Source organism: Pyricularia oryzae, chromosome 1, assembly GCF_000002495.2.
Source record: "Pyricularia oryzae 70-15 chromosome 1, whole genome shotgun sequence".
NCBI classification, from domain to species: Eukaryota; Fungi; Ascomycota; class Sordariomycetes; order Magnaporthales; family Pyriculariaceae; genus Pyricularia; species Pyricularia oryzae.
In genome coordinates this window covers 3,812,382-3,827,312 of record NC_017844.1, presented here as the reverse complement: position 1 = coordinate 3,827,312, position 14,931 = coordinate 3,812,382, and the positions used below count along the sequence as shown (strand labels likewise).

Here is a 14,931-nt window from a genome sequence, read left to right as displayed (position 1 = left end):
GGCCTGTGACCGTCCATATGACATCACGAACCCCTTTTCAAATGCATGTGAATCCCAGTCTTCATGTCCATCAAGGTTGCGTTAAAATTCAGGTGACTCGTCAACTTGATGCCTCGTGACTTTGCACACTGTACTATGTGTAGGCTAGCGAATGTTCACATACTCCGTAGAAGCTTTCCATCGTTTGCTTCTCCCTTGGTTCCATTCTCCCCCTCTTCCCCATCTTTTACTATATACTATCATTCATGTTTTCTGTAATGTTTTTGTATGGCGGCCATTCATAGCATGGCACCAGTTTCACTATAACATTGCCTGTTCGGAGACACGTCTTTACTCTAATGGTATACGGATCATACGGCTATTTCAGTTCATCACTCTGCGATCTCAAATTTACTTGCTGGTTTCCCGGAGATGTCAACCTTGAAGAGGGAAAAGCTGCCACAAAGAACTAAAGGGAGACAAGACAAACCAAGAACCCACACGGAGTGTCAATACCATCGTCGTATCTATTCCTTACACCATCTCCCTCTCTGTCTTTTGCTTGTTCCTGATGCCTTTCGCCTTTTCAGACCATGGGAAATGGTAGACCGGAATTGTGCAGAAGAAGTTGCTAGAGATCACGGGTAAGCATCACAATTGTCAGTTTATGTCCAGTAGCATTCATAGTGGAACAGCAATAAGAAAGTAGTCAAACACAAAAATACTGACCTGTCGTCCACCAACCCAGCAAACGCATTATACCACGCCAGAAACGCCGTGACCAGCCCAAACGCACCACCCGCGCGGGCCAGCACCGCCGCCGCCTCGCCGCTGCCATCGCTGCTCGCAAACTCGGCGACTGCGAGCATCAAAAACGTCAAGTCGAGGGTCAAGAACATGGAAAAGAGCGCCAGGTTCGATCGGAGGGTGAGCAGGGTCAGGACGACGGAGAAGACAAACCAGCCGGCCAGGAAGATGCCGAGGGCCGAGCTTTCGATCGCGCCGTCGTCTTCGTAGGCGCCTCCCGGACCGAGCACGCCGAAGCCGGGCGTCAGGAGGATTCCGTAGGCGAGCCAGAAGCCGCCGTAGGATGAGAGCGCAGTGGCGCCAAAGGCGTTGCCGGCAGCCATCTCCCACATGCCTGCTAGGAGTTGCACAAGACCGCCGTAGCCGAGGGCGAGGGGCACAGCAATGTGCGGCACGTGAACGCCGCGAGCGTTGACGTTGATGCACGACAGTACGAAAGTGGTTAGTGCAAAGGCACAGAGACCCAGCGGGGTTGGGTTGGGGAGCTTGCGACCTTCGTGTTGTGGTTGCTGGGTGGTGATGTTGGTGTCGGTATTGGTGTTCGTGTTGGCGTTGGTGATGGTGTTTGTGGCGGCATCTCTGGGTGCGACACTGGGGGTATCTTGCTTGAATGTGGCGATCGCTTCCATGACGCCGCCGCTTGCTGCGGACGATGTTGGACTTGTGGTGCTCTGACCGCCAGCGGTGGCACCGCTTGTGGATGCGCAACCCGATGAGGCGGGTGTGTTGTCAAAGGTGGAGGTGATCTCAATGGCGGCCATCTTGGCGCGTCTGGCGGCCTCGCTGATGAGGGCCTCGTCGTGAGCAGTGATGGAAAAGTGTCTCTTAAAGTCGGGAGTGTCGGGACTGGAGCTTCTGTGGCCACCTTCAGTGGCCATACTTATTTTCTGAAGACTGCCTGGAAGGTCGCGGTGATAATGAAACGACTGGAGAAGCTTGTAGATAAATAGATATAAACAATCTCTTGTTGGCTCGGGCTGCCTGGTAAAACGTGCAAAGTTAGGCATCGCGTACAATCAAGAGGATGTGCAAGTCCCAGAAAAGAAAGAAAAACAGGTCTCCTTTATAGGATGGATTTTGTGGATTTCTTCCAACAGAATCACGAGAAAGATCACTCATGCATAATATCTCACATGCTCGAGATGACATTTTCTTCATATACTTTGATCTGAAAAGCTTGTTGTTAGTTGACCTCTACAGCTGCAGCTAATGGAAAATTTGTGTTTGCTTCTTGCCTGCCTGTAAGCTGCCCGGCTACTTGGTACATGCATTCGCTATGTCGCTGCGCCCATGCTTGTAACCTCGAAACTCTGTTCTGCATTCTTGCTAGGGGTATTCTCTGGCCTCATATTCATTGGACCTCAAAGACAGATTTGCACAATTATTTATTCCATCATTGACAACGAACTAGCAAGATATTTGTCAGAAGTTGATTGACAGTCGGAGAGAAATACTCCAAATATCATGCGGCTTACAGTGTTTTTGCAGATGGCGCATGCAAGTTCATCCCATATCTCATGGAGAATGTCATCCAATCACCAGCCGATAAGCAAGAAAACCCCTTGGAAGCCCTTCAACTAGGTACAGCTAGACTTGTGCATGTATATTGGGTTTGTGCCTGCGCTTATTTGTTGCTTATAAGCGTCGAGACGGGTCTTTTGACACGCGCGTCATCTGTAAGGGCACGTGTCTGCATGCAACTCGGAAGCCTTGATGCAGCTGCACACCTTGCATATTCGATCCGAATCCGCATTCGTGCTAGTCTTGGCTTCATTTGAGCTGCCCGCGGCCTTTTGTCTGGTGTCTGCGTTGGTGCCGCCTTTTTCATTGCTAGATTTGCTGCTATCCTTGCGGCCGCTGTCTTTGTCTTTGGCCATTCTTGCGACTGAGGATTGCTTTGATATAAAAGTCCGAGATGCTAATAGAAAGGCGGTTGATGCTGTTACTCTAGAGCCCTGAAGACTGGCTGAAGCACCCTCCTGAGTCTGAAATGCGATGTGCCTTGGCGGTCGAGGGGCTGGTCAAACTTAAACTTTAATGCAACGGAATGATAGAAAGATAATATGATATTAACCTGGTAACATCAAGGCCAAGGCGTCGGGGTGTTTGTAGTTCAAAAATCAGAAGAAAGTGTAGTTGACTAGGTTGTCACCTTTGTATTTCTCCTTTTTCTCCTCTTTGCATCGACGGATCAGCTTGATTGAATTGGTCCACCGATGCGATTCGCGGCACGGCTCATTGAGGCCCGATTGGGCTTCAACGACTCCCTCTTTTGGAAGTTCGAGAAACAAGGAGGGGGCAGCATCTCAGCAAATAGCCACAGCAGATTATGACCAACCGTAATCTGAGGAAGTTTTGAGTAAAGTTTCATGTCGGACCAAAGATATAGATACAGATGTAGGTGCAGGTGCAGTGGCACTAATGCGTCTGTCGTTGTACAGACCAAGTGGGTGTTTAGGGTATAGGGCGCTCTGTCTTCTTTCGCTCCTTCCACTTAATATTGCGTCCAAACACACGCTTCTATCTCACTTGATCCTGCCCGTATTGGAAATTTGTGTTTCCCAACTTGTTTGGAAGCGCGTCAATCTTTGCTGTCAGTCGCCACTTGGATAGATTGTCTGATATTGTCGCGTTTGTCGTTTGTCGGAGTGTTTTCTTTCCCAAGGAACCTATATCCATTTCATCAAGGACCTCATTCCAGCCAACCTGCTCCCGTTATCCCTCAGAGAACCTAAGGGGGAAGACCACAAACAGACGGGATCCTGTCCCACCATCAGTACTGAAAGATTATCCCACCTATGCAGGCTTGTTCCCCTTAACCGGTGGCATTCGCAGCCTAAAGGAAGAGAATCTCGGTCAAAAAGATTCTAGAATCATCCGCAAGACTCATGGGTGCCTCGTTGTGCACCATCACCCGGGCGTATTTGCACTCAGCAACGTCCCACGGCAGCTTCCTGCGCTCCCGTGATTCGGTCGTCACGTTCCACAACTTGTCAAACATCTCCTGACTTGGTGCTGCCCTGAGGTTCGAGCCGCCCTTTCCAGAATGTAAGACAGCGCAGAGGGGCCTTGGGGCGATGGCCTGCGTCCCAGTAGGGAGCAGGCGTTCGACGGCGAGGAAAACGGCCACTCGTCGATCGGGCTTCAGCGCACAGGAAAAAACCAGAATTCCACCGGCAACGCTGCTCTTCCACGGCTTTAGCACCCCCGTGTCTCCCAACGCGGCTTGGTTGACTTCGCTACCGTCACCAAAGAAAATACCGTACTCGTTAAACACTCCCCCTAGGGTGACAAACCCGCTCACCATCTGCCAGCTTCTGTACTTCCTTGGGAAGAACGACCAGAAGCCCCGAGGCAGTTTAGTACAGCCAAGAGAACGATAGTAAAATGGGACCTGCTGGTAGTCACGGCAAACCTGAATAGTCCTAACCTCGGGCTCAGCGAACCGATTCTCCTGCACGTTTCTGCCGCCATCGGCTGTATTGCTACGCCGGCGGGTGATTGTGATGGAGCGCTCGGGGAACCAGGTCCTTGTGTATCTATACGTCTTTTCGGTGTGCCTGACCAGTGGTATGCACTTGAGCTGCTGCCATCCCCGCTGCCAGCCGAGCTTTATATTCTCGTCTGCATGCAGGACGGCAAAGACGAGGTTGTCGTCTCCTTGGTCCAACAAGGGCAGTGTGATTGAGAGCCCGGCATTGTTGATGGCAAAAGGCGCGACCTCTGCCGTGGGCGCGAATACTGGCATCCACCTCGATGCGTAGAAGCAGATCGGATCTGGGGCAAGGAGCATAGGTCGTAAGGGGTTGCGCCACAGTTTCTCTCGCCGTAAATGCTCAAGTCGCAAATGGGGAAAGCTGCGAGGGAAAGTGGGGGTTTCTGTCCCTTTTTGGACGGCTATAACCGTAGAGGATGAGGTTGAAAATGTTTCTGCGCGTGGCATTACTGCTGTCCCGCCACGGCTGGAGCTCAACGTGGTACTGCTCTTCATTGCGCGGTCTGTAAGTTCGACGACCCACTTCCAAGCGAACAGGCTGTGGTCGTCCGACTTCTTGATGATCTCTTCCTGCAGTCGCACAAAGGCGTTTGAACCCTCACCGTAGAGCAGAGGCATGTTGACGTCGAAAATCCCCAGCATGCAATATGCAATGTCCTCCTCGCGCGAGGTGACCCTGTTGGCGAACCACGACATCCTCTGCGCCAGCCCGGCGCCCGAGATACCCTCCTCCCGCAGCAGAAACTTTTCTGGAACCCCCGTGATCTCCTGCAGTAGCGGCGCCAGCGTCACCTTAGTCCCGAGGCAGGTCCAGTCGTTGGCATAAAACTTCATCTCGTGCAGCGGTCCCACGAGCTCTTGCACCGTCCAGCCGCGAGTAAACCAACGACTTCGTCGAAATGGCGAGTCGGCCTCGCAGAGATAGGCATTCCCGCTCGGCACATCTGCGGGTGGAGGAGGGACGTCCTGGAGGTAGGCATAGCACACTCTTGAGCGTTTATACCATGAGTACATGGAGTTGATCGCTTCGGACAACTCGGCGCTGCTGGACTTGTCGATGCAGTTGGTGTCGCACCAGAGGTACTCTAACCCATCTTGACGTGCCTGATGACAAGAGTGGAGTATCTTCCAGAATCCGGAACCTTGAGGGTGTTTCTTATCAAAACTCTTGGTGCTTTCTTCTGTATGAACTGCAAGCTCACCGTCGCGGCAGAGACTTTTAGAACGCTGCCAGTCGAGCCAGTCCTGAAATGTCACCTCATCACGACCCCATGTGTGCGACAATATGGCGAACGGTGGCGCTGCACCTACAAACTCCTCCAGCTCTAGGGTTTCCGCGTTGATCAAGCGCATGTCGATTAATTGATTGATCAATCAAGCTGCAAAGCTTACATTGTCTAATTCTGGGACTAAAAGACTGGCAGAAGACTAGACATGAGCTTTTATTCAAGGAGCTGAATTCAAGAGTGGGAGGGTTTGCTCTTGATTGATGATGCCTACCTAGGTACCTACCAAATGCATACATGTCTAGGGCCCCTGTCGTTACAAGGGGTAAACCGCTTAGCGCCAAGGCCACTACGGGTAGATCCTCGAGCCAAAGCATTGAGTACTGTGTAGTAAGCCGTCGGTCGATTTCAAATTCTATGAGGGTAAAACTTCTGGTGATTGTTACTGCCAACAACTCTACCGGTAAGAGGAGCTTGATGAGAATTCAATTGCCATTGTAGCTTTTGTGAGGCAGACTACTATGCATGTAGACGATCCAACGCCGACAACCATTACTGCCTGTGGAACAATTGGAAGAATATGATGATCACTAATATTCAGCTTGGCAGATATTTATCTCATTTATGAACCAAGCGGCCTTTGCAAAGACCATCTAGCAGCGCCTAAATGCCTCTGATTTCGCCCAGCCCTCGAATTGACCTCACTGCGGCCGGTTTCTTTCCGTTTTGGCCAGACGGTACAGGAAACGGACCATTGGACGCGGCTGGGAACACGGGCGCACCCGTCTTTTCATCCCACGTAAACTTTTGGATACGTGCCGTGCGGTACAAGTCGGCCTTGGGCTTGGGTGTCGTCTGGGCGTGATAGACGACGTAGTTCTCGCTACCGTCGGGCGACGTCACAAAGCTGGCGTGGCCGGTCCCGTAGATGTTCTCGGCGCTGTTGAGGTGGAAGACGCAACCGTCCGTGTGCTTCTTCCAGGACGTGTGCATCATTGGGTCGTTTCCCACGAGTTCGAGCATACCCAGGCAGTAGAAGGGCGTGTTGACGCGCGCGGCAGAATACATGAGGAACTGCTGACCGGTCTTGGGATTGGTGAGCTGCTGAGGCGCTTCGTTGGAGGCGAGGCGGATGTTTGTGCTACCATAGGGCGTCTTCTCCCAGGGCTGATCGGGTACAGAGATGATGCGCCTATCTGCCAGGCTCGAGTCGACGGTCCAAGGATTCGACATGTGCGTGATGCAGAGGTTGGCAGGCCAGGCCGAGTATGCGTTTTCCCAACAAGAGTATATGTGATACATCTGGCCGTTGTAGTGCCAGTACGTCCCATCGATTGCGAATTGGTCATACGTGTTAACCTCGGGCTTCAAGGTAAAGTCGGAGGTCCATGGATCCGATCCGCTGCTCTCCAGAACAAACATGCGGTGGTTCACGGCTGGACAGTTGTAGGGACACAAGGCATCCTGCATGGGTGGTGGATTATCCCCGTCTGGAGTTGCCGTGAACATGACATACCATCTGTTTGAGATGTTATGAATTTCGGGCGCCCAAATACTGGTGGACCACGGCTCGCCGCTCTTGGGGTCCGGTTTGAAGATGACACGGCTCTCTGCGTTGTCCCAGTTGTCGGTGAGAGCCCTGGAGCGCTTGAGGGTGATGTTGTCGTTGGTGGTGTACGTAAATAGATACCAGTTTTCCCCATTTTCCATATATGTGGTCATCCATGGGTCTCCAATGTTCTGGGTCATAACTGGATTTCTATAGGTGGCATTTGTCGTCTTGTCCGTACCGACCTTGGCAGGATCCCAAGTCTCGGGAGTAGCCTTGTTGGGATCAAAGGTCTGGCCTTGGACGAAGCCAACAAGGCCTACCAGACCGTAGGAAATCAAGAGAGACAGTGACCTTGCCATGTTGGTACAGAATGCTGTGATAGTGGACAGCAGAGATGCTGGAGGCAGAAGGTCTGTCCAACATGCAAGTCGACTCGTGGAGGAAGCACGTTCTTATACTCACTCACAGGCCAGGGTGGATGACCAAGTAAGGTAGGTAGTCGTTCATCCTATCGGGACCAGGCCTTTGGGGTTCACCATGAAGCGGTGGAGGACATGGTTGCACACAAGTTTACTCCGCGCCAAGGAAGTATAGGTAGGTACAAGGATGCCAGTCCGTCAACAGCTGAGAGACACCAGCTTCTGCATCGCGATCATCATCCTGTTGTAGGTTGATGACTCGATTAATGATAGGAGCGGTTACTACCAGCCCCGCATCGAGGTAGACTTCCAGAAAGTAAAGAGGAGTAGTCTAGGACCCCGCGCAACCAGCATGAGCACAATGTAGGTAGGATGCGTGGCATTGCGCCGAGTAAACCGATGGCCTTGCAGAGCAACAAAGATGAGATGGTCACCGGGAACTCAAAGACCAAGGGACAAATAGCAAGACGACATGCTGAAAGGTCCATTAGGGTCATTGAGTTTTGACTCAGGTCCTACTAGATACCTTACCTAGTACCTCAGCTTGGTTGGTAGATTTACCTTGGTTCCTTACTCGTCAGAGATTGACCTTGGAGATGAATTACCTTAGGCGTTCGGACGTCAATTCAGTTCTCCACTCCTTTCAACGGAGCCTGTGTCCGAAATATCACGTGAATCAACGGCCAAGCGGAGTGGACCGTTGGTGGAAATGCTTCTATTTGCCTGACAATCAAGGCATAAAATAGCTTTAGGGTTCGAAAATGTGAGCGGGGCCTAGCCCACAAGGAAAAGTGACCGGGGCAAATTCGCTGCGCACCCCACCCAAAAGTGCAGTAGAGGAAAATATACGTGCCTGCCCGATTTCGACCTCTGCCACTTGAAATCGCCCATTCGACGCCGACCCGAGTAGACGACCGACCAGCAAACCTCCAAAACACCAAAGGCACCGGGCCCCCGAAGGAGAATAAACAACACATCAGACACAATGGCCGACGCAGCACCCCGTGGCGGCGGTTTCGCATCGCGTGGAGGAGACCGTGGCGGCGACCGCGGCCGTGGTGACCGTGGCCGTGGACGTGGACGTGGCCGTGGCCGTCGTGGCGGCAAGTCCGACGAGAAGGAGTGGCAGCCCGTTACCAAGCTCGGCCGTCTCGTGAAGGCCGGCAAGATCAAGAGCATGGAGGAGATCTACTTGCACTCGCTCCCCATCAAGGAGTACCAGATCGTCGACTTTTTCCTGCCCAAGCTCAAGGACGAGGTCATGAAGGTGCGTTCTATGCGGCGATGCAGCTGAAAACTCTTCAGGATGGTGTCTGGGAAAGTGCCAGAAAGGTTCTATGGAACAAAGACTGATCAGGATCTTTTCCCCCTACTACAGATCAAGCCCGTCCAGAAGCAGACCCGTGCCGGTCAGCGTACCCGTTTCAAGGCCATCGTCATCATTGGTGACTCCGAGGGCCACGTTGGTCTGGGTATCAAGACCTCCAAGGAGGTTGCCACTGCTATCCGCGCCGCCATCATTATTGCCAAGCTTAGCGTCATCCCCGTCCGTCGTGGTTACTGGGGTACCAACCTTGGTACTCCTCACTCGCTCCCCGTCAAGGAGAGCGGCAAGTGCGGTTCCGTCACTGTCCGCGTAAGTTACAGCAATCTCACGTTGAAAAAAGATTCCAGGATGTTGCGAAGAGCCCAATCTGACATGAAATACCCAATAGCTTATCCCTGCTCCCCGTGGTACCGCCCTGGTTGCCTCGCCCGCTGTCAAGCGTCTCCTCCAGCTTGCTGGTATCGAGGATGCCTACACATCGTCGTCAGGCTCAACCAAGACCCTCGAGAACACCCTGAAGGCCACTTTCTCGGCCGTTTCCAACACATACGGTTTCCTTACCCCCAACCTGTGGAAGGAGACCAAGCTCATCAGGAGCCCGCTGGAGGAGTTTGCCGACACCCTCAGGGACGGCAAGCGTTACTAGATGTTTGGGACGATGGTTTAAATTTTCTGACGGTCGTCGGGGCGTCTTTGATCTGGCTTTCTTCATTTGCATGGGTTTACGGACGGGGCATCAACTTTCGGGGTCATTCAAAAAGCAATTTGTTATGACCTGATTTGAACGAAATGAGACTTCAACCAACGATGGATTACCATGCGGCTCGCCAGTGAAAACTAACTTAGTGTCGAAGTGATTATGCAAAAAGGGGTTGTTATCCCAGGCACTGTGCTGGCAAGTGCCATGGCGTGCGAACAGAACAAGACTTGGCGTCATTTTGAGGCATCTACCGACCAGTCTTATACTGTTAAGGGGTTAGACAAAGATCAACACGTCGTTATGCGTGGAATCGGTTAAGGAAAACATCTCGCCTGGTAGTAATCAGGTGCTCATGTTCAAAGGTCATTGTGTATCGGGCGCGGCATACGAAGTGCTCGCCCCGTTATCAACTACCTAGGCAGGTAGGTAGGTACCCACCTACCTTTGGTATCCAAAGTGCCCAAAGCTCTTTCATAAATGAAGTCAACCAAACGAAATCAGGTCTTCCTCTTAAAGGCCTTTGAACTAGGTAGGTATCTATCCAACCACCCGTCGCTACCTAGGTTGCTGCCCTACAACAAGCCGGACTCTTGTGCTTCTCTCTTTCTAGTTCTAATCAAAGTCCCCCAACAATCTTTGAATAATAACCTGAGCGCCTGACTGAAGTCTGATGATCTGACTGGCAATAATTACTCCGACACCTACCAAATTCTAAGCAGGACTGTATTGTTTATGTGTCGATTCTCTGGCTTGGTATGTGCCTTAGGCAAGGCACCTGGGCATGTACCTATCTTGTCGATTTACAACATGGTCGTCTCTGCCTCTAAACGAGCGAGACCACCTGCCTGTCTTTTCTTCTCGAATGCGGTCAAAGAGCAAAACTTGCAAGTACTCTGATAGTATGGCAAGCATCTGCCTACCTGGGCCGGCTACGAAGACTTCCCCCCAGAGCGATAACCTGTCTGCAAATCATCGCTAGGCAAGTACGACCTACAAATGAGGAGGGGCGAGATTTGCCTGTAGTACCTTTTCTCCCCAAGCTCGACTTCAGTTTTTCTCTGTCTCTTTTTTATTCTTCCAGTTCCATCACCAAATCCCCTCATCATCAAAACTCATTTTGTCGGCATCTCGCTGGCTTTTCTTTGCTTCTTGAGCTCTTTTTGGCTTTGATCCTTTTTGGAACTCTCTTCATATCAGACAACCAGAGATTAAATTTGATTTACTTTTGCCCCTATACGAATAGAAGGCTTTCTCGCTTCCACAAGGCGAAGTCGAAAGCTGGACAGGCCTACCTAGGATAGCTCACCATGCATGTCCTGGGCAGAATCACAACCATGACAATACTACGGCAGATTGCCCTGTTTGGGATATGCGTGCTAGCACTTCTCTCTGCTGTAGCTCTACAGACCCCCAGCCTTGGTACCAATACCATTGAGCAGGACCTCAACTCCCACAGTCTCTCACAGATGCCTTTTCTTGAGTTACGATCAGAGCCTGAGCTCAAACTCAACATCAAGAGGGATGACAATCAACTTCCTGGACTGCTCGGCGGCGTTTTAAACCCTCTACTCGGCGGTGTAGCTCCGTCGACCCCGGCAGTTCCTGCAGCTCCTGTTCTACCGTCAGCTCTTCCTCCGGTATTGCCAGCGCCTGAGAACGCCCAACCCAGCGCCCCTCAAGTTCCAGCTACATCACTTCCCATCCAACAAGCCCCCTTGCCACCAGCACCGGTACTGCCAGCTCAGACTCCGGCACAACAAGGCGGTGGTGGGATCCTAGGCGGTATCATCGGAGGACTGCTCGGTGGCGGGGACGCTCCAGCTCCTCTACCAGAAGTCCCGCTGCCTGGTCCGGCATTGGCCCCTTCACCTGCAGTCCCGGTACCCGCGGCTCCAGCCGTACCCGGAGCCGATGCTCTCAACATCTTGGGTGGCCTCGGTGGGCTTGTGACTGATGTGATCGGCAAAACAGGTGTCTTGCAGGGTGTCGTCAACGGTGCGGGACCAGCAGCCCCTGGCCTTGGACCTATCTCCCTTCCGGATGTAAGCGACATCATGAAAGCAGCCGAAAGTGCTGTCTCTGACAGCGTGCCTATCGGCGATGTTGTTGCCGCAGTTGCCGGAAAAGTCATGGATACCGTCAATGAAGTCGCCAACACACTCGTACCGGTACTCAATGAGACCACAAGTGCCATTGTTCCCTTGGCGGATGGCGTCAGTGCAGTTTTGCAACATCCACCTCTTGGCGATGTCTTGGGTAAAGTCGTGGATACTCTTGCAGACTTTACAGCCCAGGTAGTCAACGCTACAACTCCTGTGTTGGACGCTGTCGACGACTTAGTCCCCCTACCAGTCAGCCTGTCAAATATCGTACAAGGGGCCGCTGGCGCTGTCAATGAAGCTGCCAAAGGTGTCAATGAGCTGTTATGTGATGTCCAGGGTGTGGACGCTGTCTCTGTAATTCTGAGAAAACCCTGCACCGAGCTGGCTGCCAGTTTCGCGACTGTCCTACCGGAGCAGAGCCCACTGTCCATCGTGGTCACAAGTCAGACAGGTACCGAAAACATATTGGCAACTGTCACAAACTCTGCCGGTTCTACGATCCTTCCGATTCTGCCAAGTGTCAGCTCTTTACAGGCAGCGGCTTTAATTTCCACAGCTCGACCCCTAGGGAGTGTTGCTGCACTACCAGCACTACCTGCACCACCTCCCTCAGAGCCTTTGCCAATCTCACTGTCAGCCCCGAGTCTTCCGCCAAGCGTCACCATCATCCGGCCTCAGCCATCCTCTCAGTCGCCCACGGGACCACTTTTTAGTGCCCTCCAGAGTGCTCTTGATAGCGCGAAACAGTCCTTGTCAGCCTCTCTTGCCAGCTCAGTTCTGCCAACCGTCCCGGCAGCTCAGCCAAGCCCCATCTCGGCTTCTTTGATGCCTTCAGTTCAACCAGCGCCTTCAGTCCAACCGGCGGTATCAACATGGCTACTGCCTCATCAAGCCCACTGCCCTCAATCTTGGTGCCTGTTCCTGTGCCATCGTCTCCTCAACCTAGCCCGTCAGACCTGCTACCTGGACCTTGCCCTGGCAGAGGCTATACTTGTGACAGGTGCTCAAGCGGCTGGTTCTGCCCCAATGGCGTACAGCCGCGAAGAGATACGCCGTGTGGCTATGGCTGGGCATGCGGCGACTGTATCACAGGATTCTTCTGTGTCCCAGATCCCGCTACACTATCCAGTGGGCTTCAAGCTGCTGTCTGTCCCGTTCCAGCTCCACCTCCAGCTCCTCTTCTGCCATTAGCACCCTCACTTCCACGGCCTGTCCCGGCTCTACCCCAGGGAAGGTATGCAGGTTGCTACTCGGATAGCACTGAACGCGCCCTTGGAGATTTGAAATTTCTAGGGCAGGTAGACGGAACGCCGATGGACAATAACCAATGCCTCGACATGTGTAAAAACGCCGGATACAAGCTCGCAGGCACGGAGGATGGAACCGAATGCTACTGTGGTAACTATGTTTACAACTCTTATCTGATTGACGATTCGAGGTGCAGCACCCCGTGCTCGGGTGACAGTACCGCCAGCTGCGGAGGTCCATGGGCCCTCGCCATATACAGCCCCGATGGCAAAGTCGAAGTGAAGGAGCCTGCGTTCACATTGACCGAACCGGCCCCTGGTACACCTGAGACGACTCTTCATATTGGTGGTGTTCGCCAGACTGTGGTTCCTGTGACCATGCCTGTCTTCATGTGGCCGCCTCCTGTCGGTAATGTGCTGCCTCCGATGCCGAGCAGCAGCTGTACTACCAATACCCCGACAACATCATGCACAAAATCTGCGGTGCCTTCTATTGATGCGGCAGGCTTGTTGTCTTCTGTGGGTGCGATTGTATCAGACGCCATGATCAGAGCCAGCTCGGTGGAGTCTGCTGTGCTGTCTCGCGCATCGACAGCCATTGATGGTGCCAAAAGTATGGTAAACGGCGGCATATCAAGCGTGGTTGGCGAGATGAACTCTTTTATCTCGGTTGTGGCCCAGCAGACATCCAACCCTTTGATTGGCGTTATGCCAGGTCCTGTCATACCTTCTTGTGTCGGATCAGGGCCTGGATGTGTGCCTGCGGCATCAGGACCTATGCCAACTGGAGAGCCGGTCCCTGGGACAGGGAATCCCTCTGTGGAAAGCACACCGGGCTCGGGAACACCAGGATCGGGCATACCAAGCTCAGGTACACCGGGCTCTGGAGATACGCCTTCAGATGGAGCTACTCCGGGAGTTCCCGTAATAGCCACCTACGGACAAAGCAAAGTGTCCAATTCTGAAAAGGTGGATGAGGAATATGCATCGAACATTAGGCAGAGGAGGCAGGCTCGTGGACGCATCGGAGCCATGTGATGACCAGACTATGGAGTCGTACTGAAGTTTCCAGAACTTACGTTTCACACTGAGCATTACTGACCCAACACTACTGTGGAACTCTTGTCTTGAGTTTTCTTTGTCACAGCCATCACAGTACTGTCGTTACACTTAAGCACGCCAAGGATTTCTTTGTTTGCCATTGACTCTCGATGTTTTTCAAGAGTGCCGTCATTATATTCGGTCTGGCTGGTCATTCATTTGAAACAACTGCAGAATTTCTGGCTCTGGAGGAAACATGAGATATATACAGCACCAAAAAGACTTCATCCGACAGGGGCATGAGTGGTTTAAGATCTTATTAGGAGGAAAATACTTTGACCTTTTTGGAACCCCATTCTATCTCTGTCCATCACTATAGTTTGTTGTGCCTGAAATACGATATGGCAGCTCTCTTCATTGTGAACAATAATTGACTGTTTCAGATTAATACCTTGTTCGTGGCGTCCTCTACAACTCAGTAAAGTCATGAAATGTTTACGTTATTGGCCATTCTGCATGTCTGCCTTTGGTGCAGACTAAAGAATAGACTTGTGCTTTTGAGAGTAGATTATGTTGTTATGCTGACTTGTATCTAAACAATAGCTCAGCCAGACAACTTATGGCGAAGTCATGCCGGGTATTGTATTGCACGGGCATAAACATATCTGCCAGATCCCTTGCACGGATGATAAGAGGATAGGCAGCCTGGATGTCGGGAGTGTACCTTGATTTGATAGGAGGAATTTGCTACTTTTGATATGTAATGGGCCATCATAACAGTCCTATTATTCTCCCTTCAACAGCAGTCAAGCTAATGAAATGTTGATACGAGAGTCAGATGCCGAAGTCGGTCAAATTTGGAGGGAGTAGGTAGCGGGGGTGAGTTTCTTTTTGTTGGATTCATCAACGACCTACTCACTGATTTACGGGCGCCTACCGGAAACCGATCAGGGCTGACAAGCAGCTGCCAACAAAGCGGTTTTGCCAGAACATAGCCCTTCCTCTTCAGGTCCTGTTAACATTATAAAAGCGACA

General features: G+C 52.0%; 5 protein-coding genes across 5 annotated transcripts; 2 read left to right on the top strand and 3 right to left on the bottom strand.

Moving 5' to 3' along the window:
• Positions 1–314: 314 nt before the first annotated feature.
• Positions 315–1,664, bottom strand: MGG_09225 (uncharacterized protein; the record flags this gene model as incomplete). Its single annotated transcript, XM_003709797.1, has 2 exons — positions 315–610; positions 709–1,664. The coding sequence occupies 2 exons, from the start codon at positions 1,662–1,664 to the stop codon at positions 514–516; spliced, it is 1,053 nt and encodes a 350-aa protein (XP_003709845.1). The 3' UTR covers positions 315–513.
• Positions 1,665–3,622: 1,958 nt separating this feature from the next.
• On the bottom strand, positions 3,623–5,635 carry MGG_09224 (uncharacterized protein; the record flags this gene model as incomplete). The annotated part of the gene is made up of 1 exon (XM_003709796.1): positions 3,623–5,635. One exon carries the CDS (start codon positions 5,633–5,635, stop codon positions 3,623–3,625), a length of 2,013 nt encoding a protein of 670 aa, XP_003709844.1.
• Positions 5,636–5,721: 86 nt separating this feature from the next.
• On the bottom strand, positions 5,722–8,058 carry MGG_09223 (alpha-N-arabinofuranosidase 2). Its single transcript, XM_003709795.1, has one exon. The coding sequence runs from the start codon at positions 7,417–7,419 to the stop codon at positions 6,172–6,174; it is 1,248 nt and encodes a 415-aa protein (XP_003709843.1). The 5' UTR covers positions 7,420–8,058; the 3' UTR covers positions 5,722–6,171.
• A 197-nt stretch (positions 8,059–8,255) lies between these two features.
• On the top strand, positions 8,256–9,609 carry MGG_16248 (30S ribosomal protein S5). Its single transcript, XM_003709794.1, has 3 exons — positions 8,256–8,746; positions 8,858–9,115; positions 9,195–9,609. The coding sequence occupies exons 1-3, from the start codon at positions 8,465–8,467 to the stop codon at positions 9,450–9,452; spliced, it is 798 nt and encodes a 265-aa protein (XP_003709842.1). The 5' UTR covers positions 8,256–8,464; the 3' UTR covers positions 9,453–9,609.
• MGG_16247 (uncharacterized protein) lies at positions 9,501–14,339 on the top strand. The gene is made up of 2 exons (XM_003709793.1): positions 9,501–12,059; positions 12,356–14,339. The coding sequence occupies exons 1-2, from the start codon at positions 10,814–10,816 to the stop codon at positions 13,891–13,893; spliced, it is 2,784 nt and encodes a 927-aa protein (XP_003709841.1). The 5' UTR covers positions 9,501–10,813; the 3' UTR covers positions 13,894–14,339.
• Positions 14,340–14,931: the final 592 nt, after the last annotated feature.

What these genes read in the sequence shown, in the direction of transcription:
- MGG_09223 (XM_003709795.1), bottom strand. Translation starts at nt 7,419, where the DNA reads ATGGCAAGGTCACTGTCTCTCTTGATTTCCTACGGTCTGGTAGGCCTT.
- MGG_16248 (XM_003709794.1), top strand. Translation starts at nt 8,465, where the DNA reads ATGGCCGACGCAGCACCCCGTGGCGGCGGTTTCGCATCGCGTGGAGGA. An exon ending in TCAAGGACGAGGTCATGAAG is followed by an intron (nt 8,747 to 8,857) that starts GTGCGTTCTATG and finishes CCCCTACTACAG; the next exon opens with ATCAAGCCCGTCCAGAAGCA. An exon ending in GCGGTTCCGTCACTGTCCGC is followed by an intron (nt 9,116 to 9,194) that starts GTAAGTTACAGC and finishes AATACCCAATAG; the next exon opens with CTTATCCCTGCTCCCCGTGG.
- MGG_16247 (XM_003709793.1), top strand. Translation starts at nt 10,814, where the DNA reads ATGCATGTCCTGGGCAGAATCACAACCATGACAATACTACGGCAGATT. An exon ending in CGTGGTCACAAGTCAGACAG is followed by an intron (nt 12,060 to 12,355) that starts GTACCGAAAACA and finishes AGCGCGAAACAG; the next exon opens with TCCTTGTCAGCCTCTCTTGC.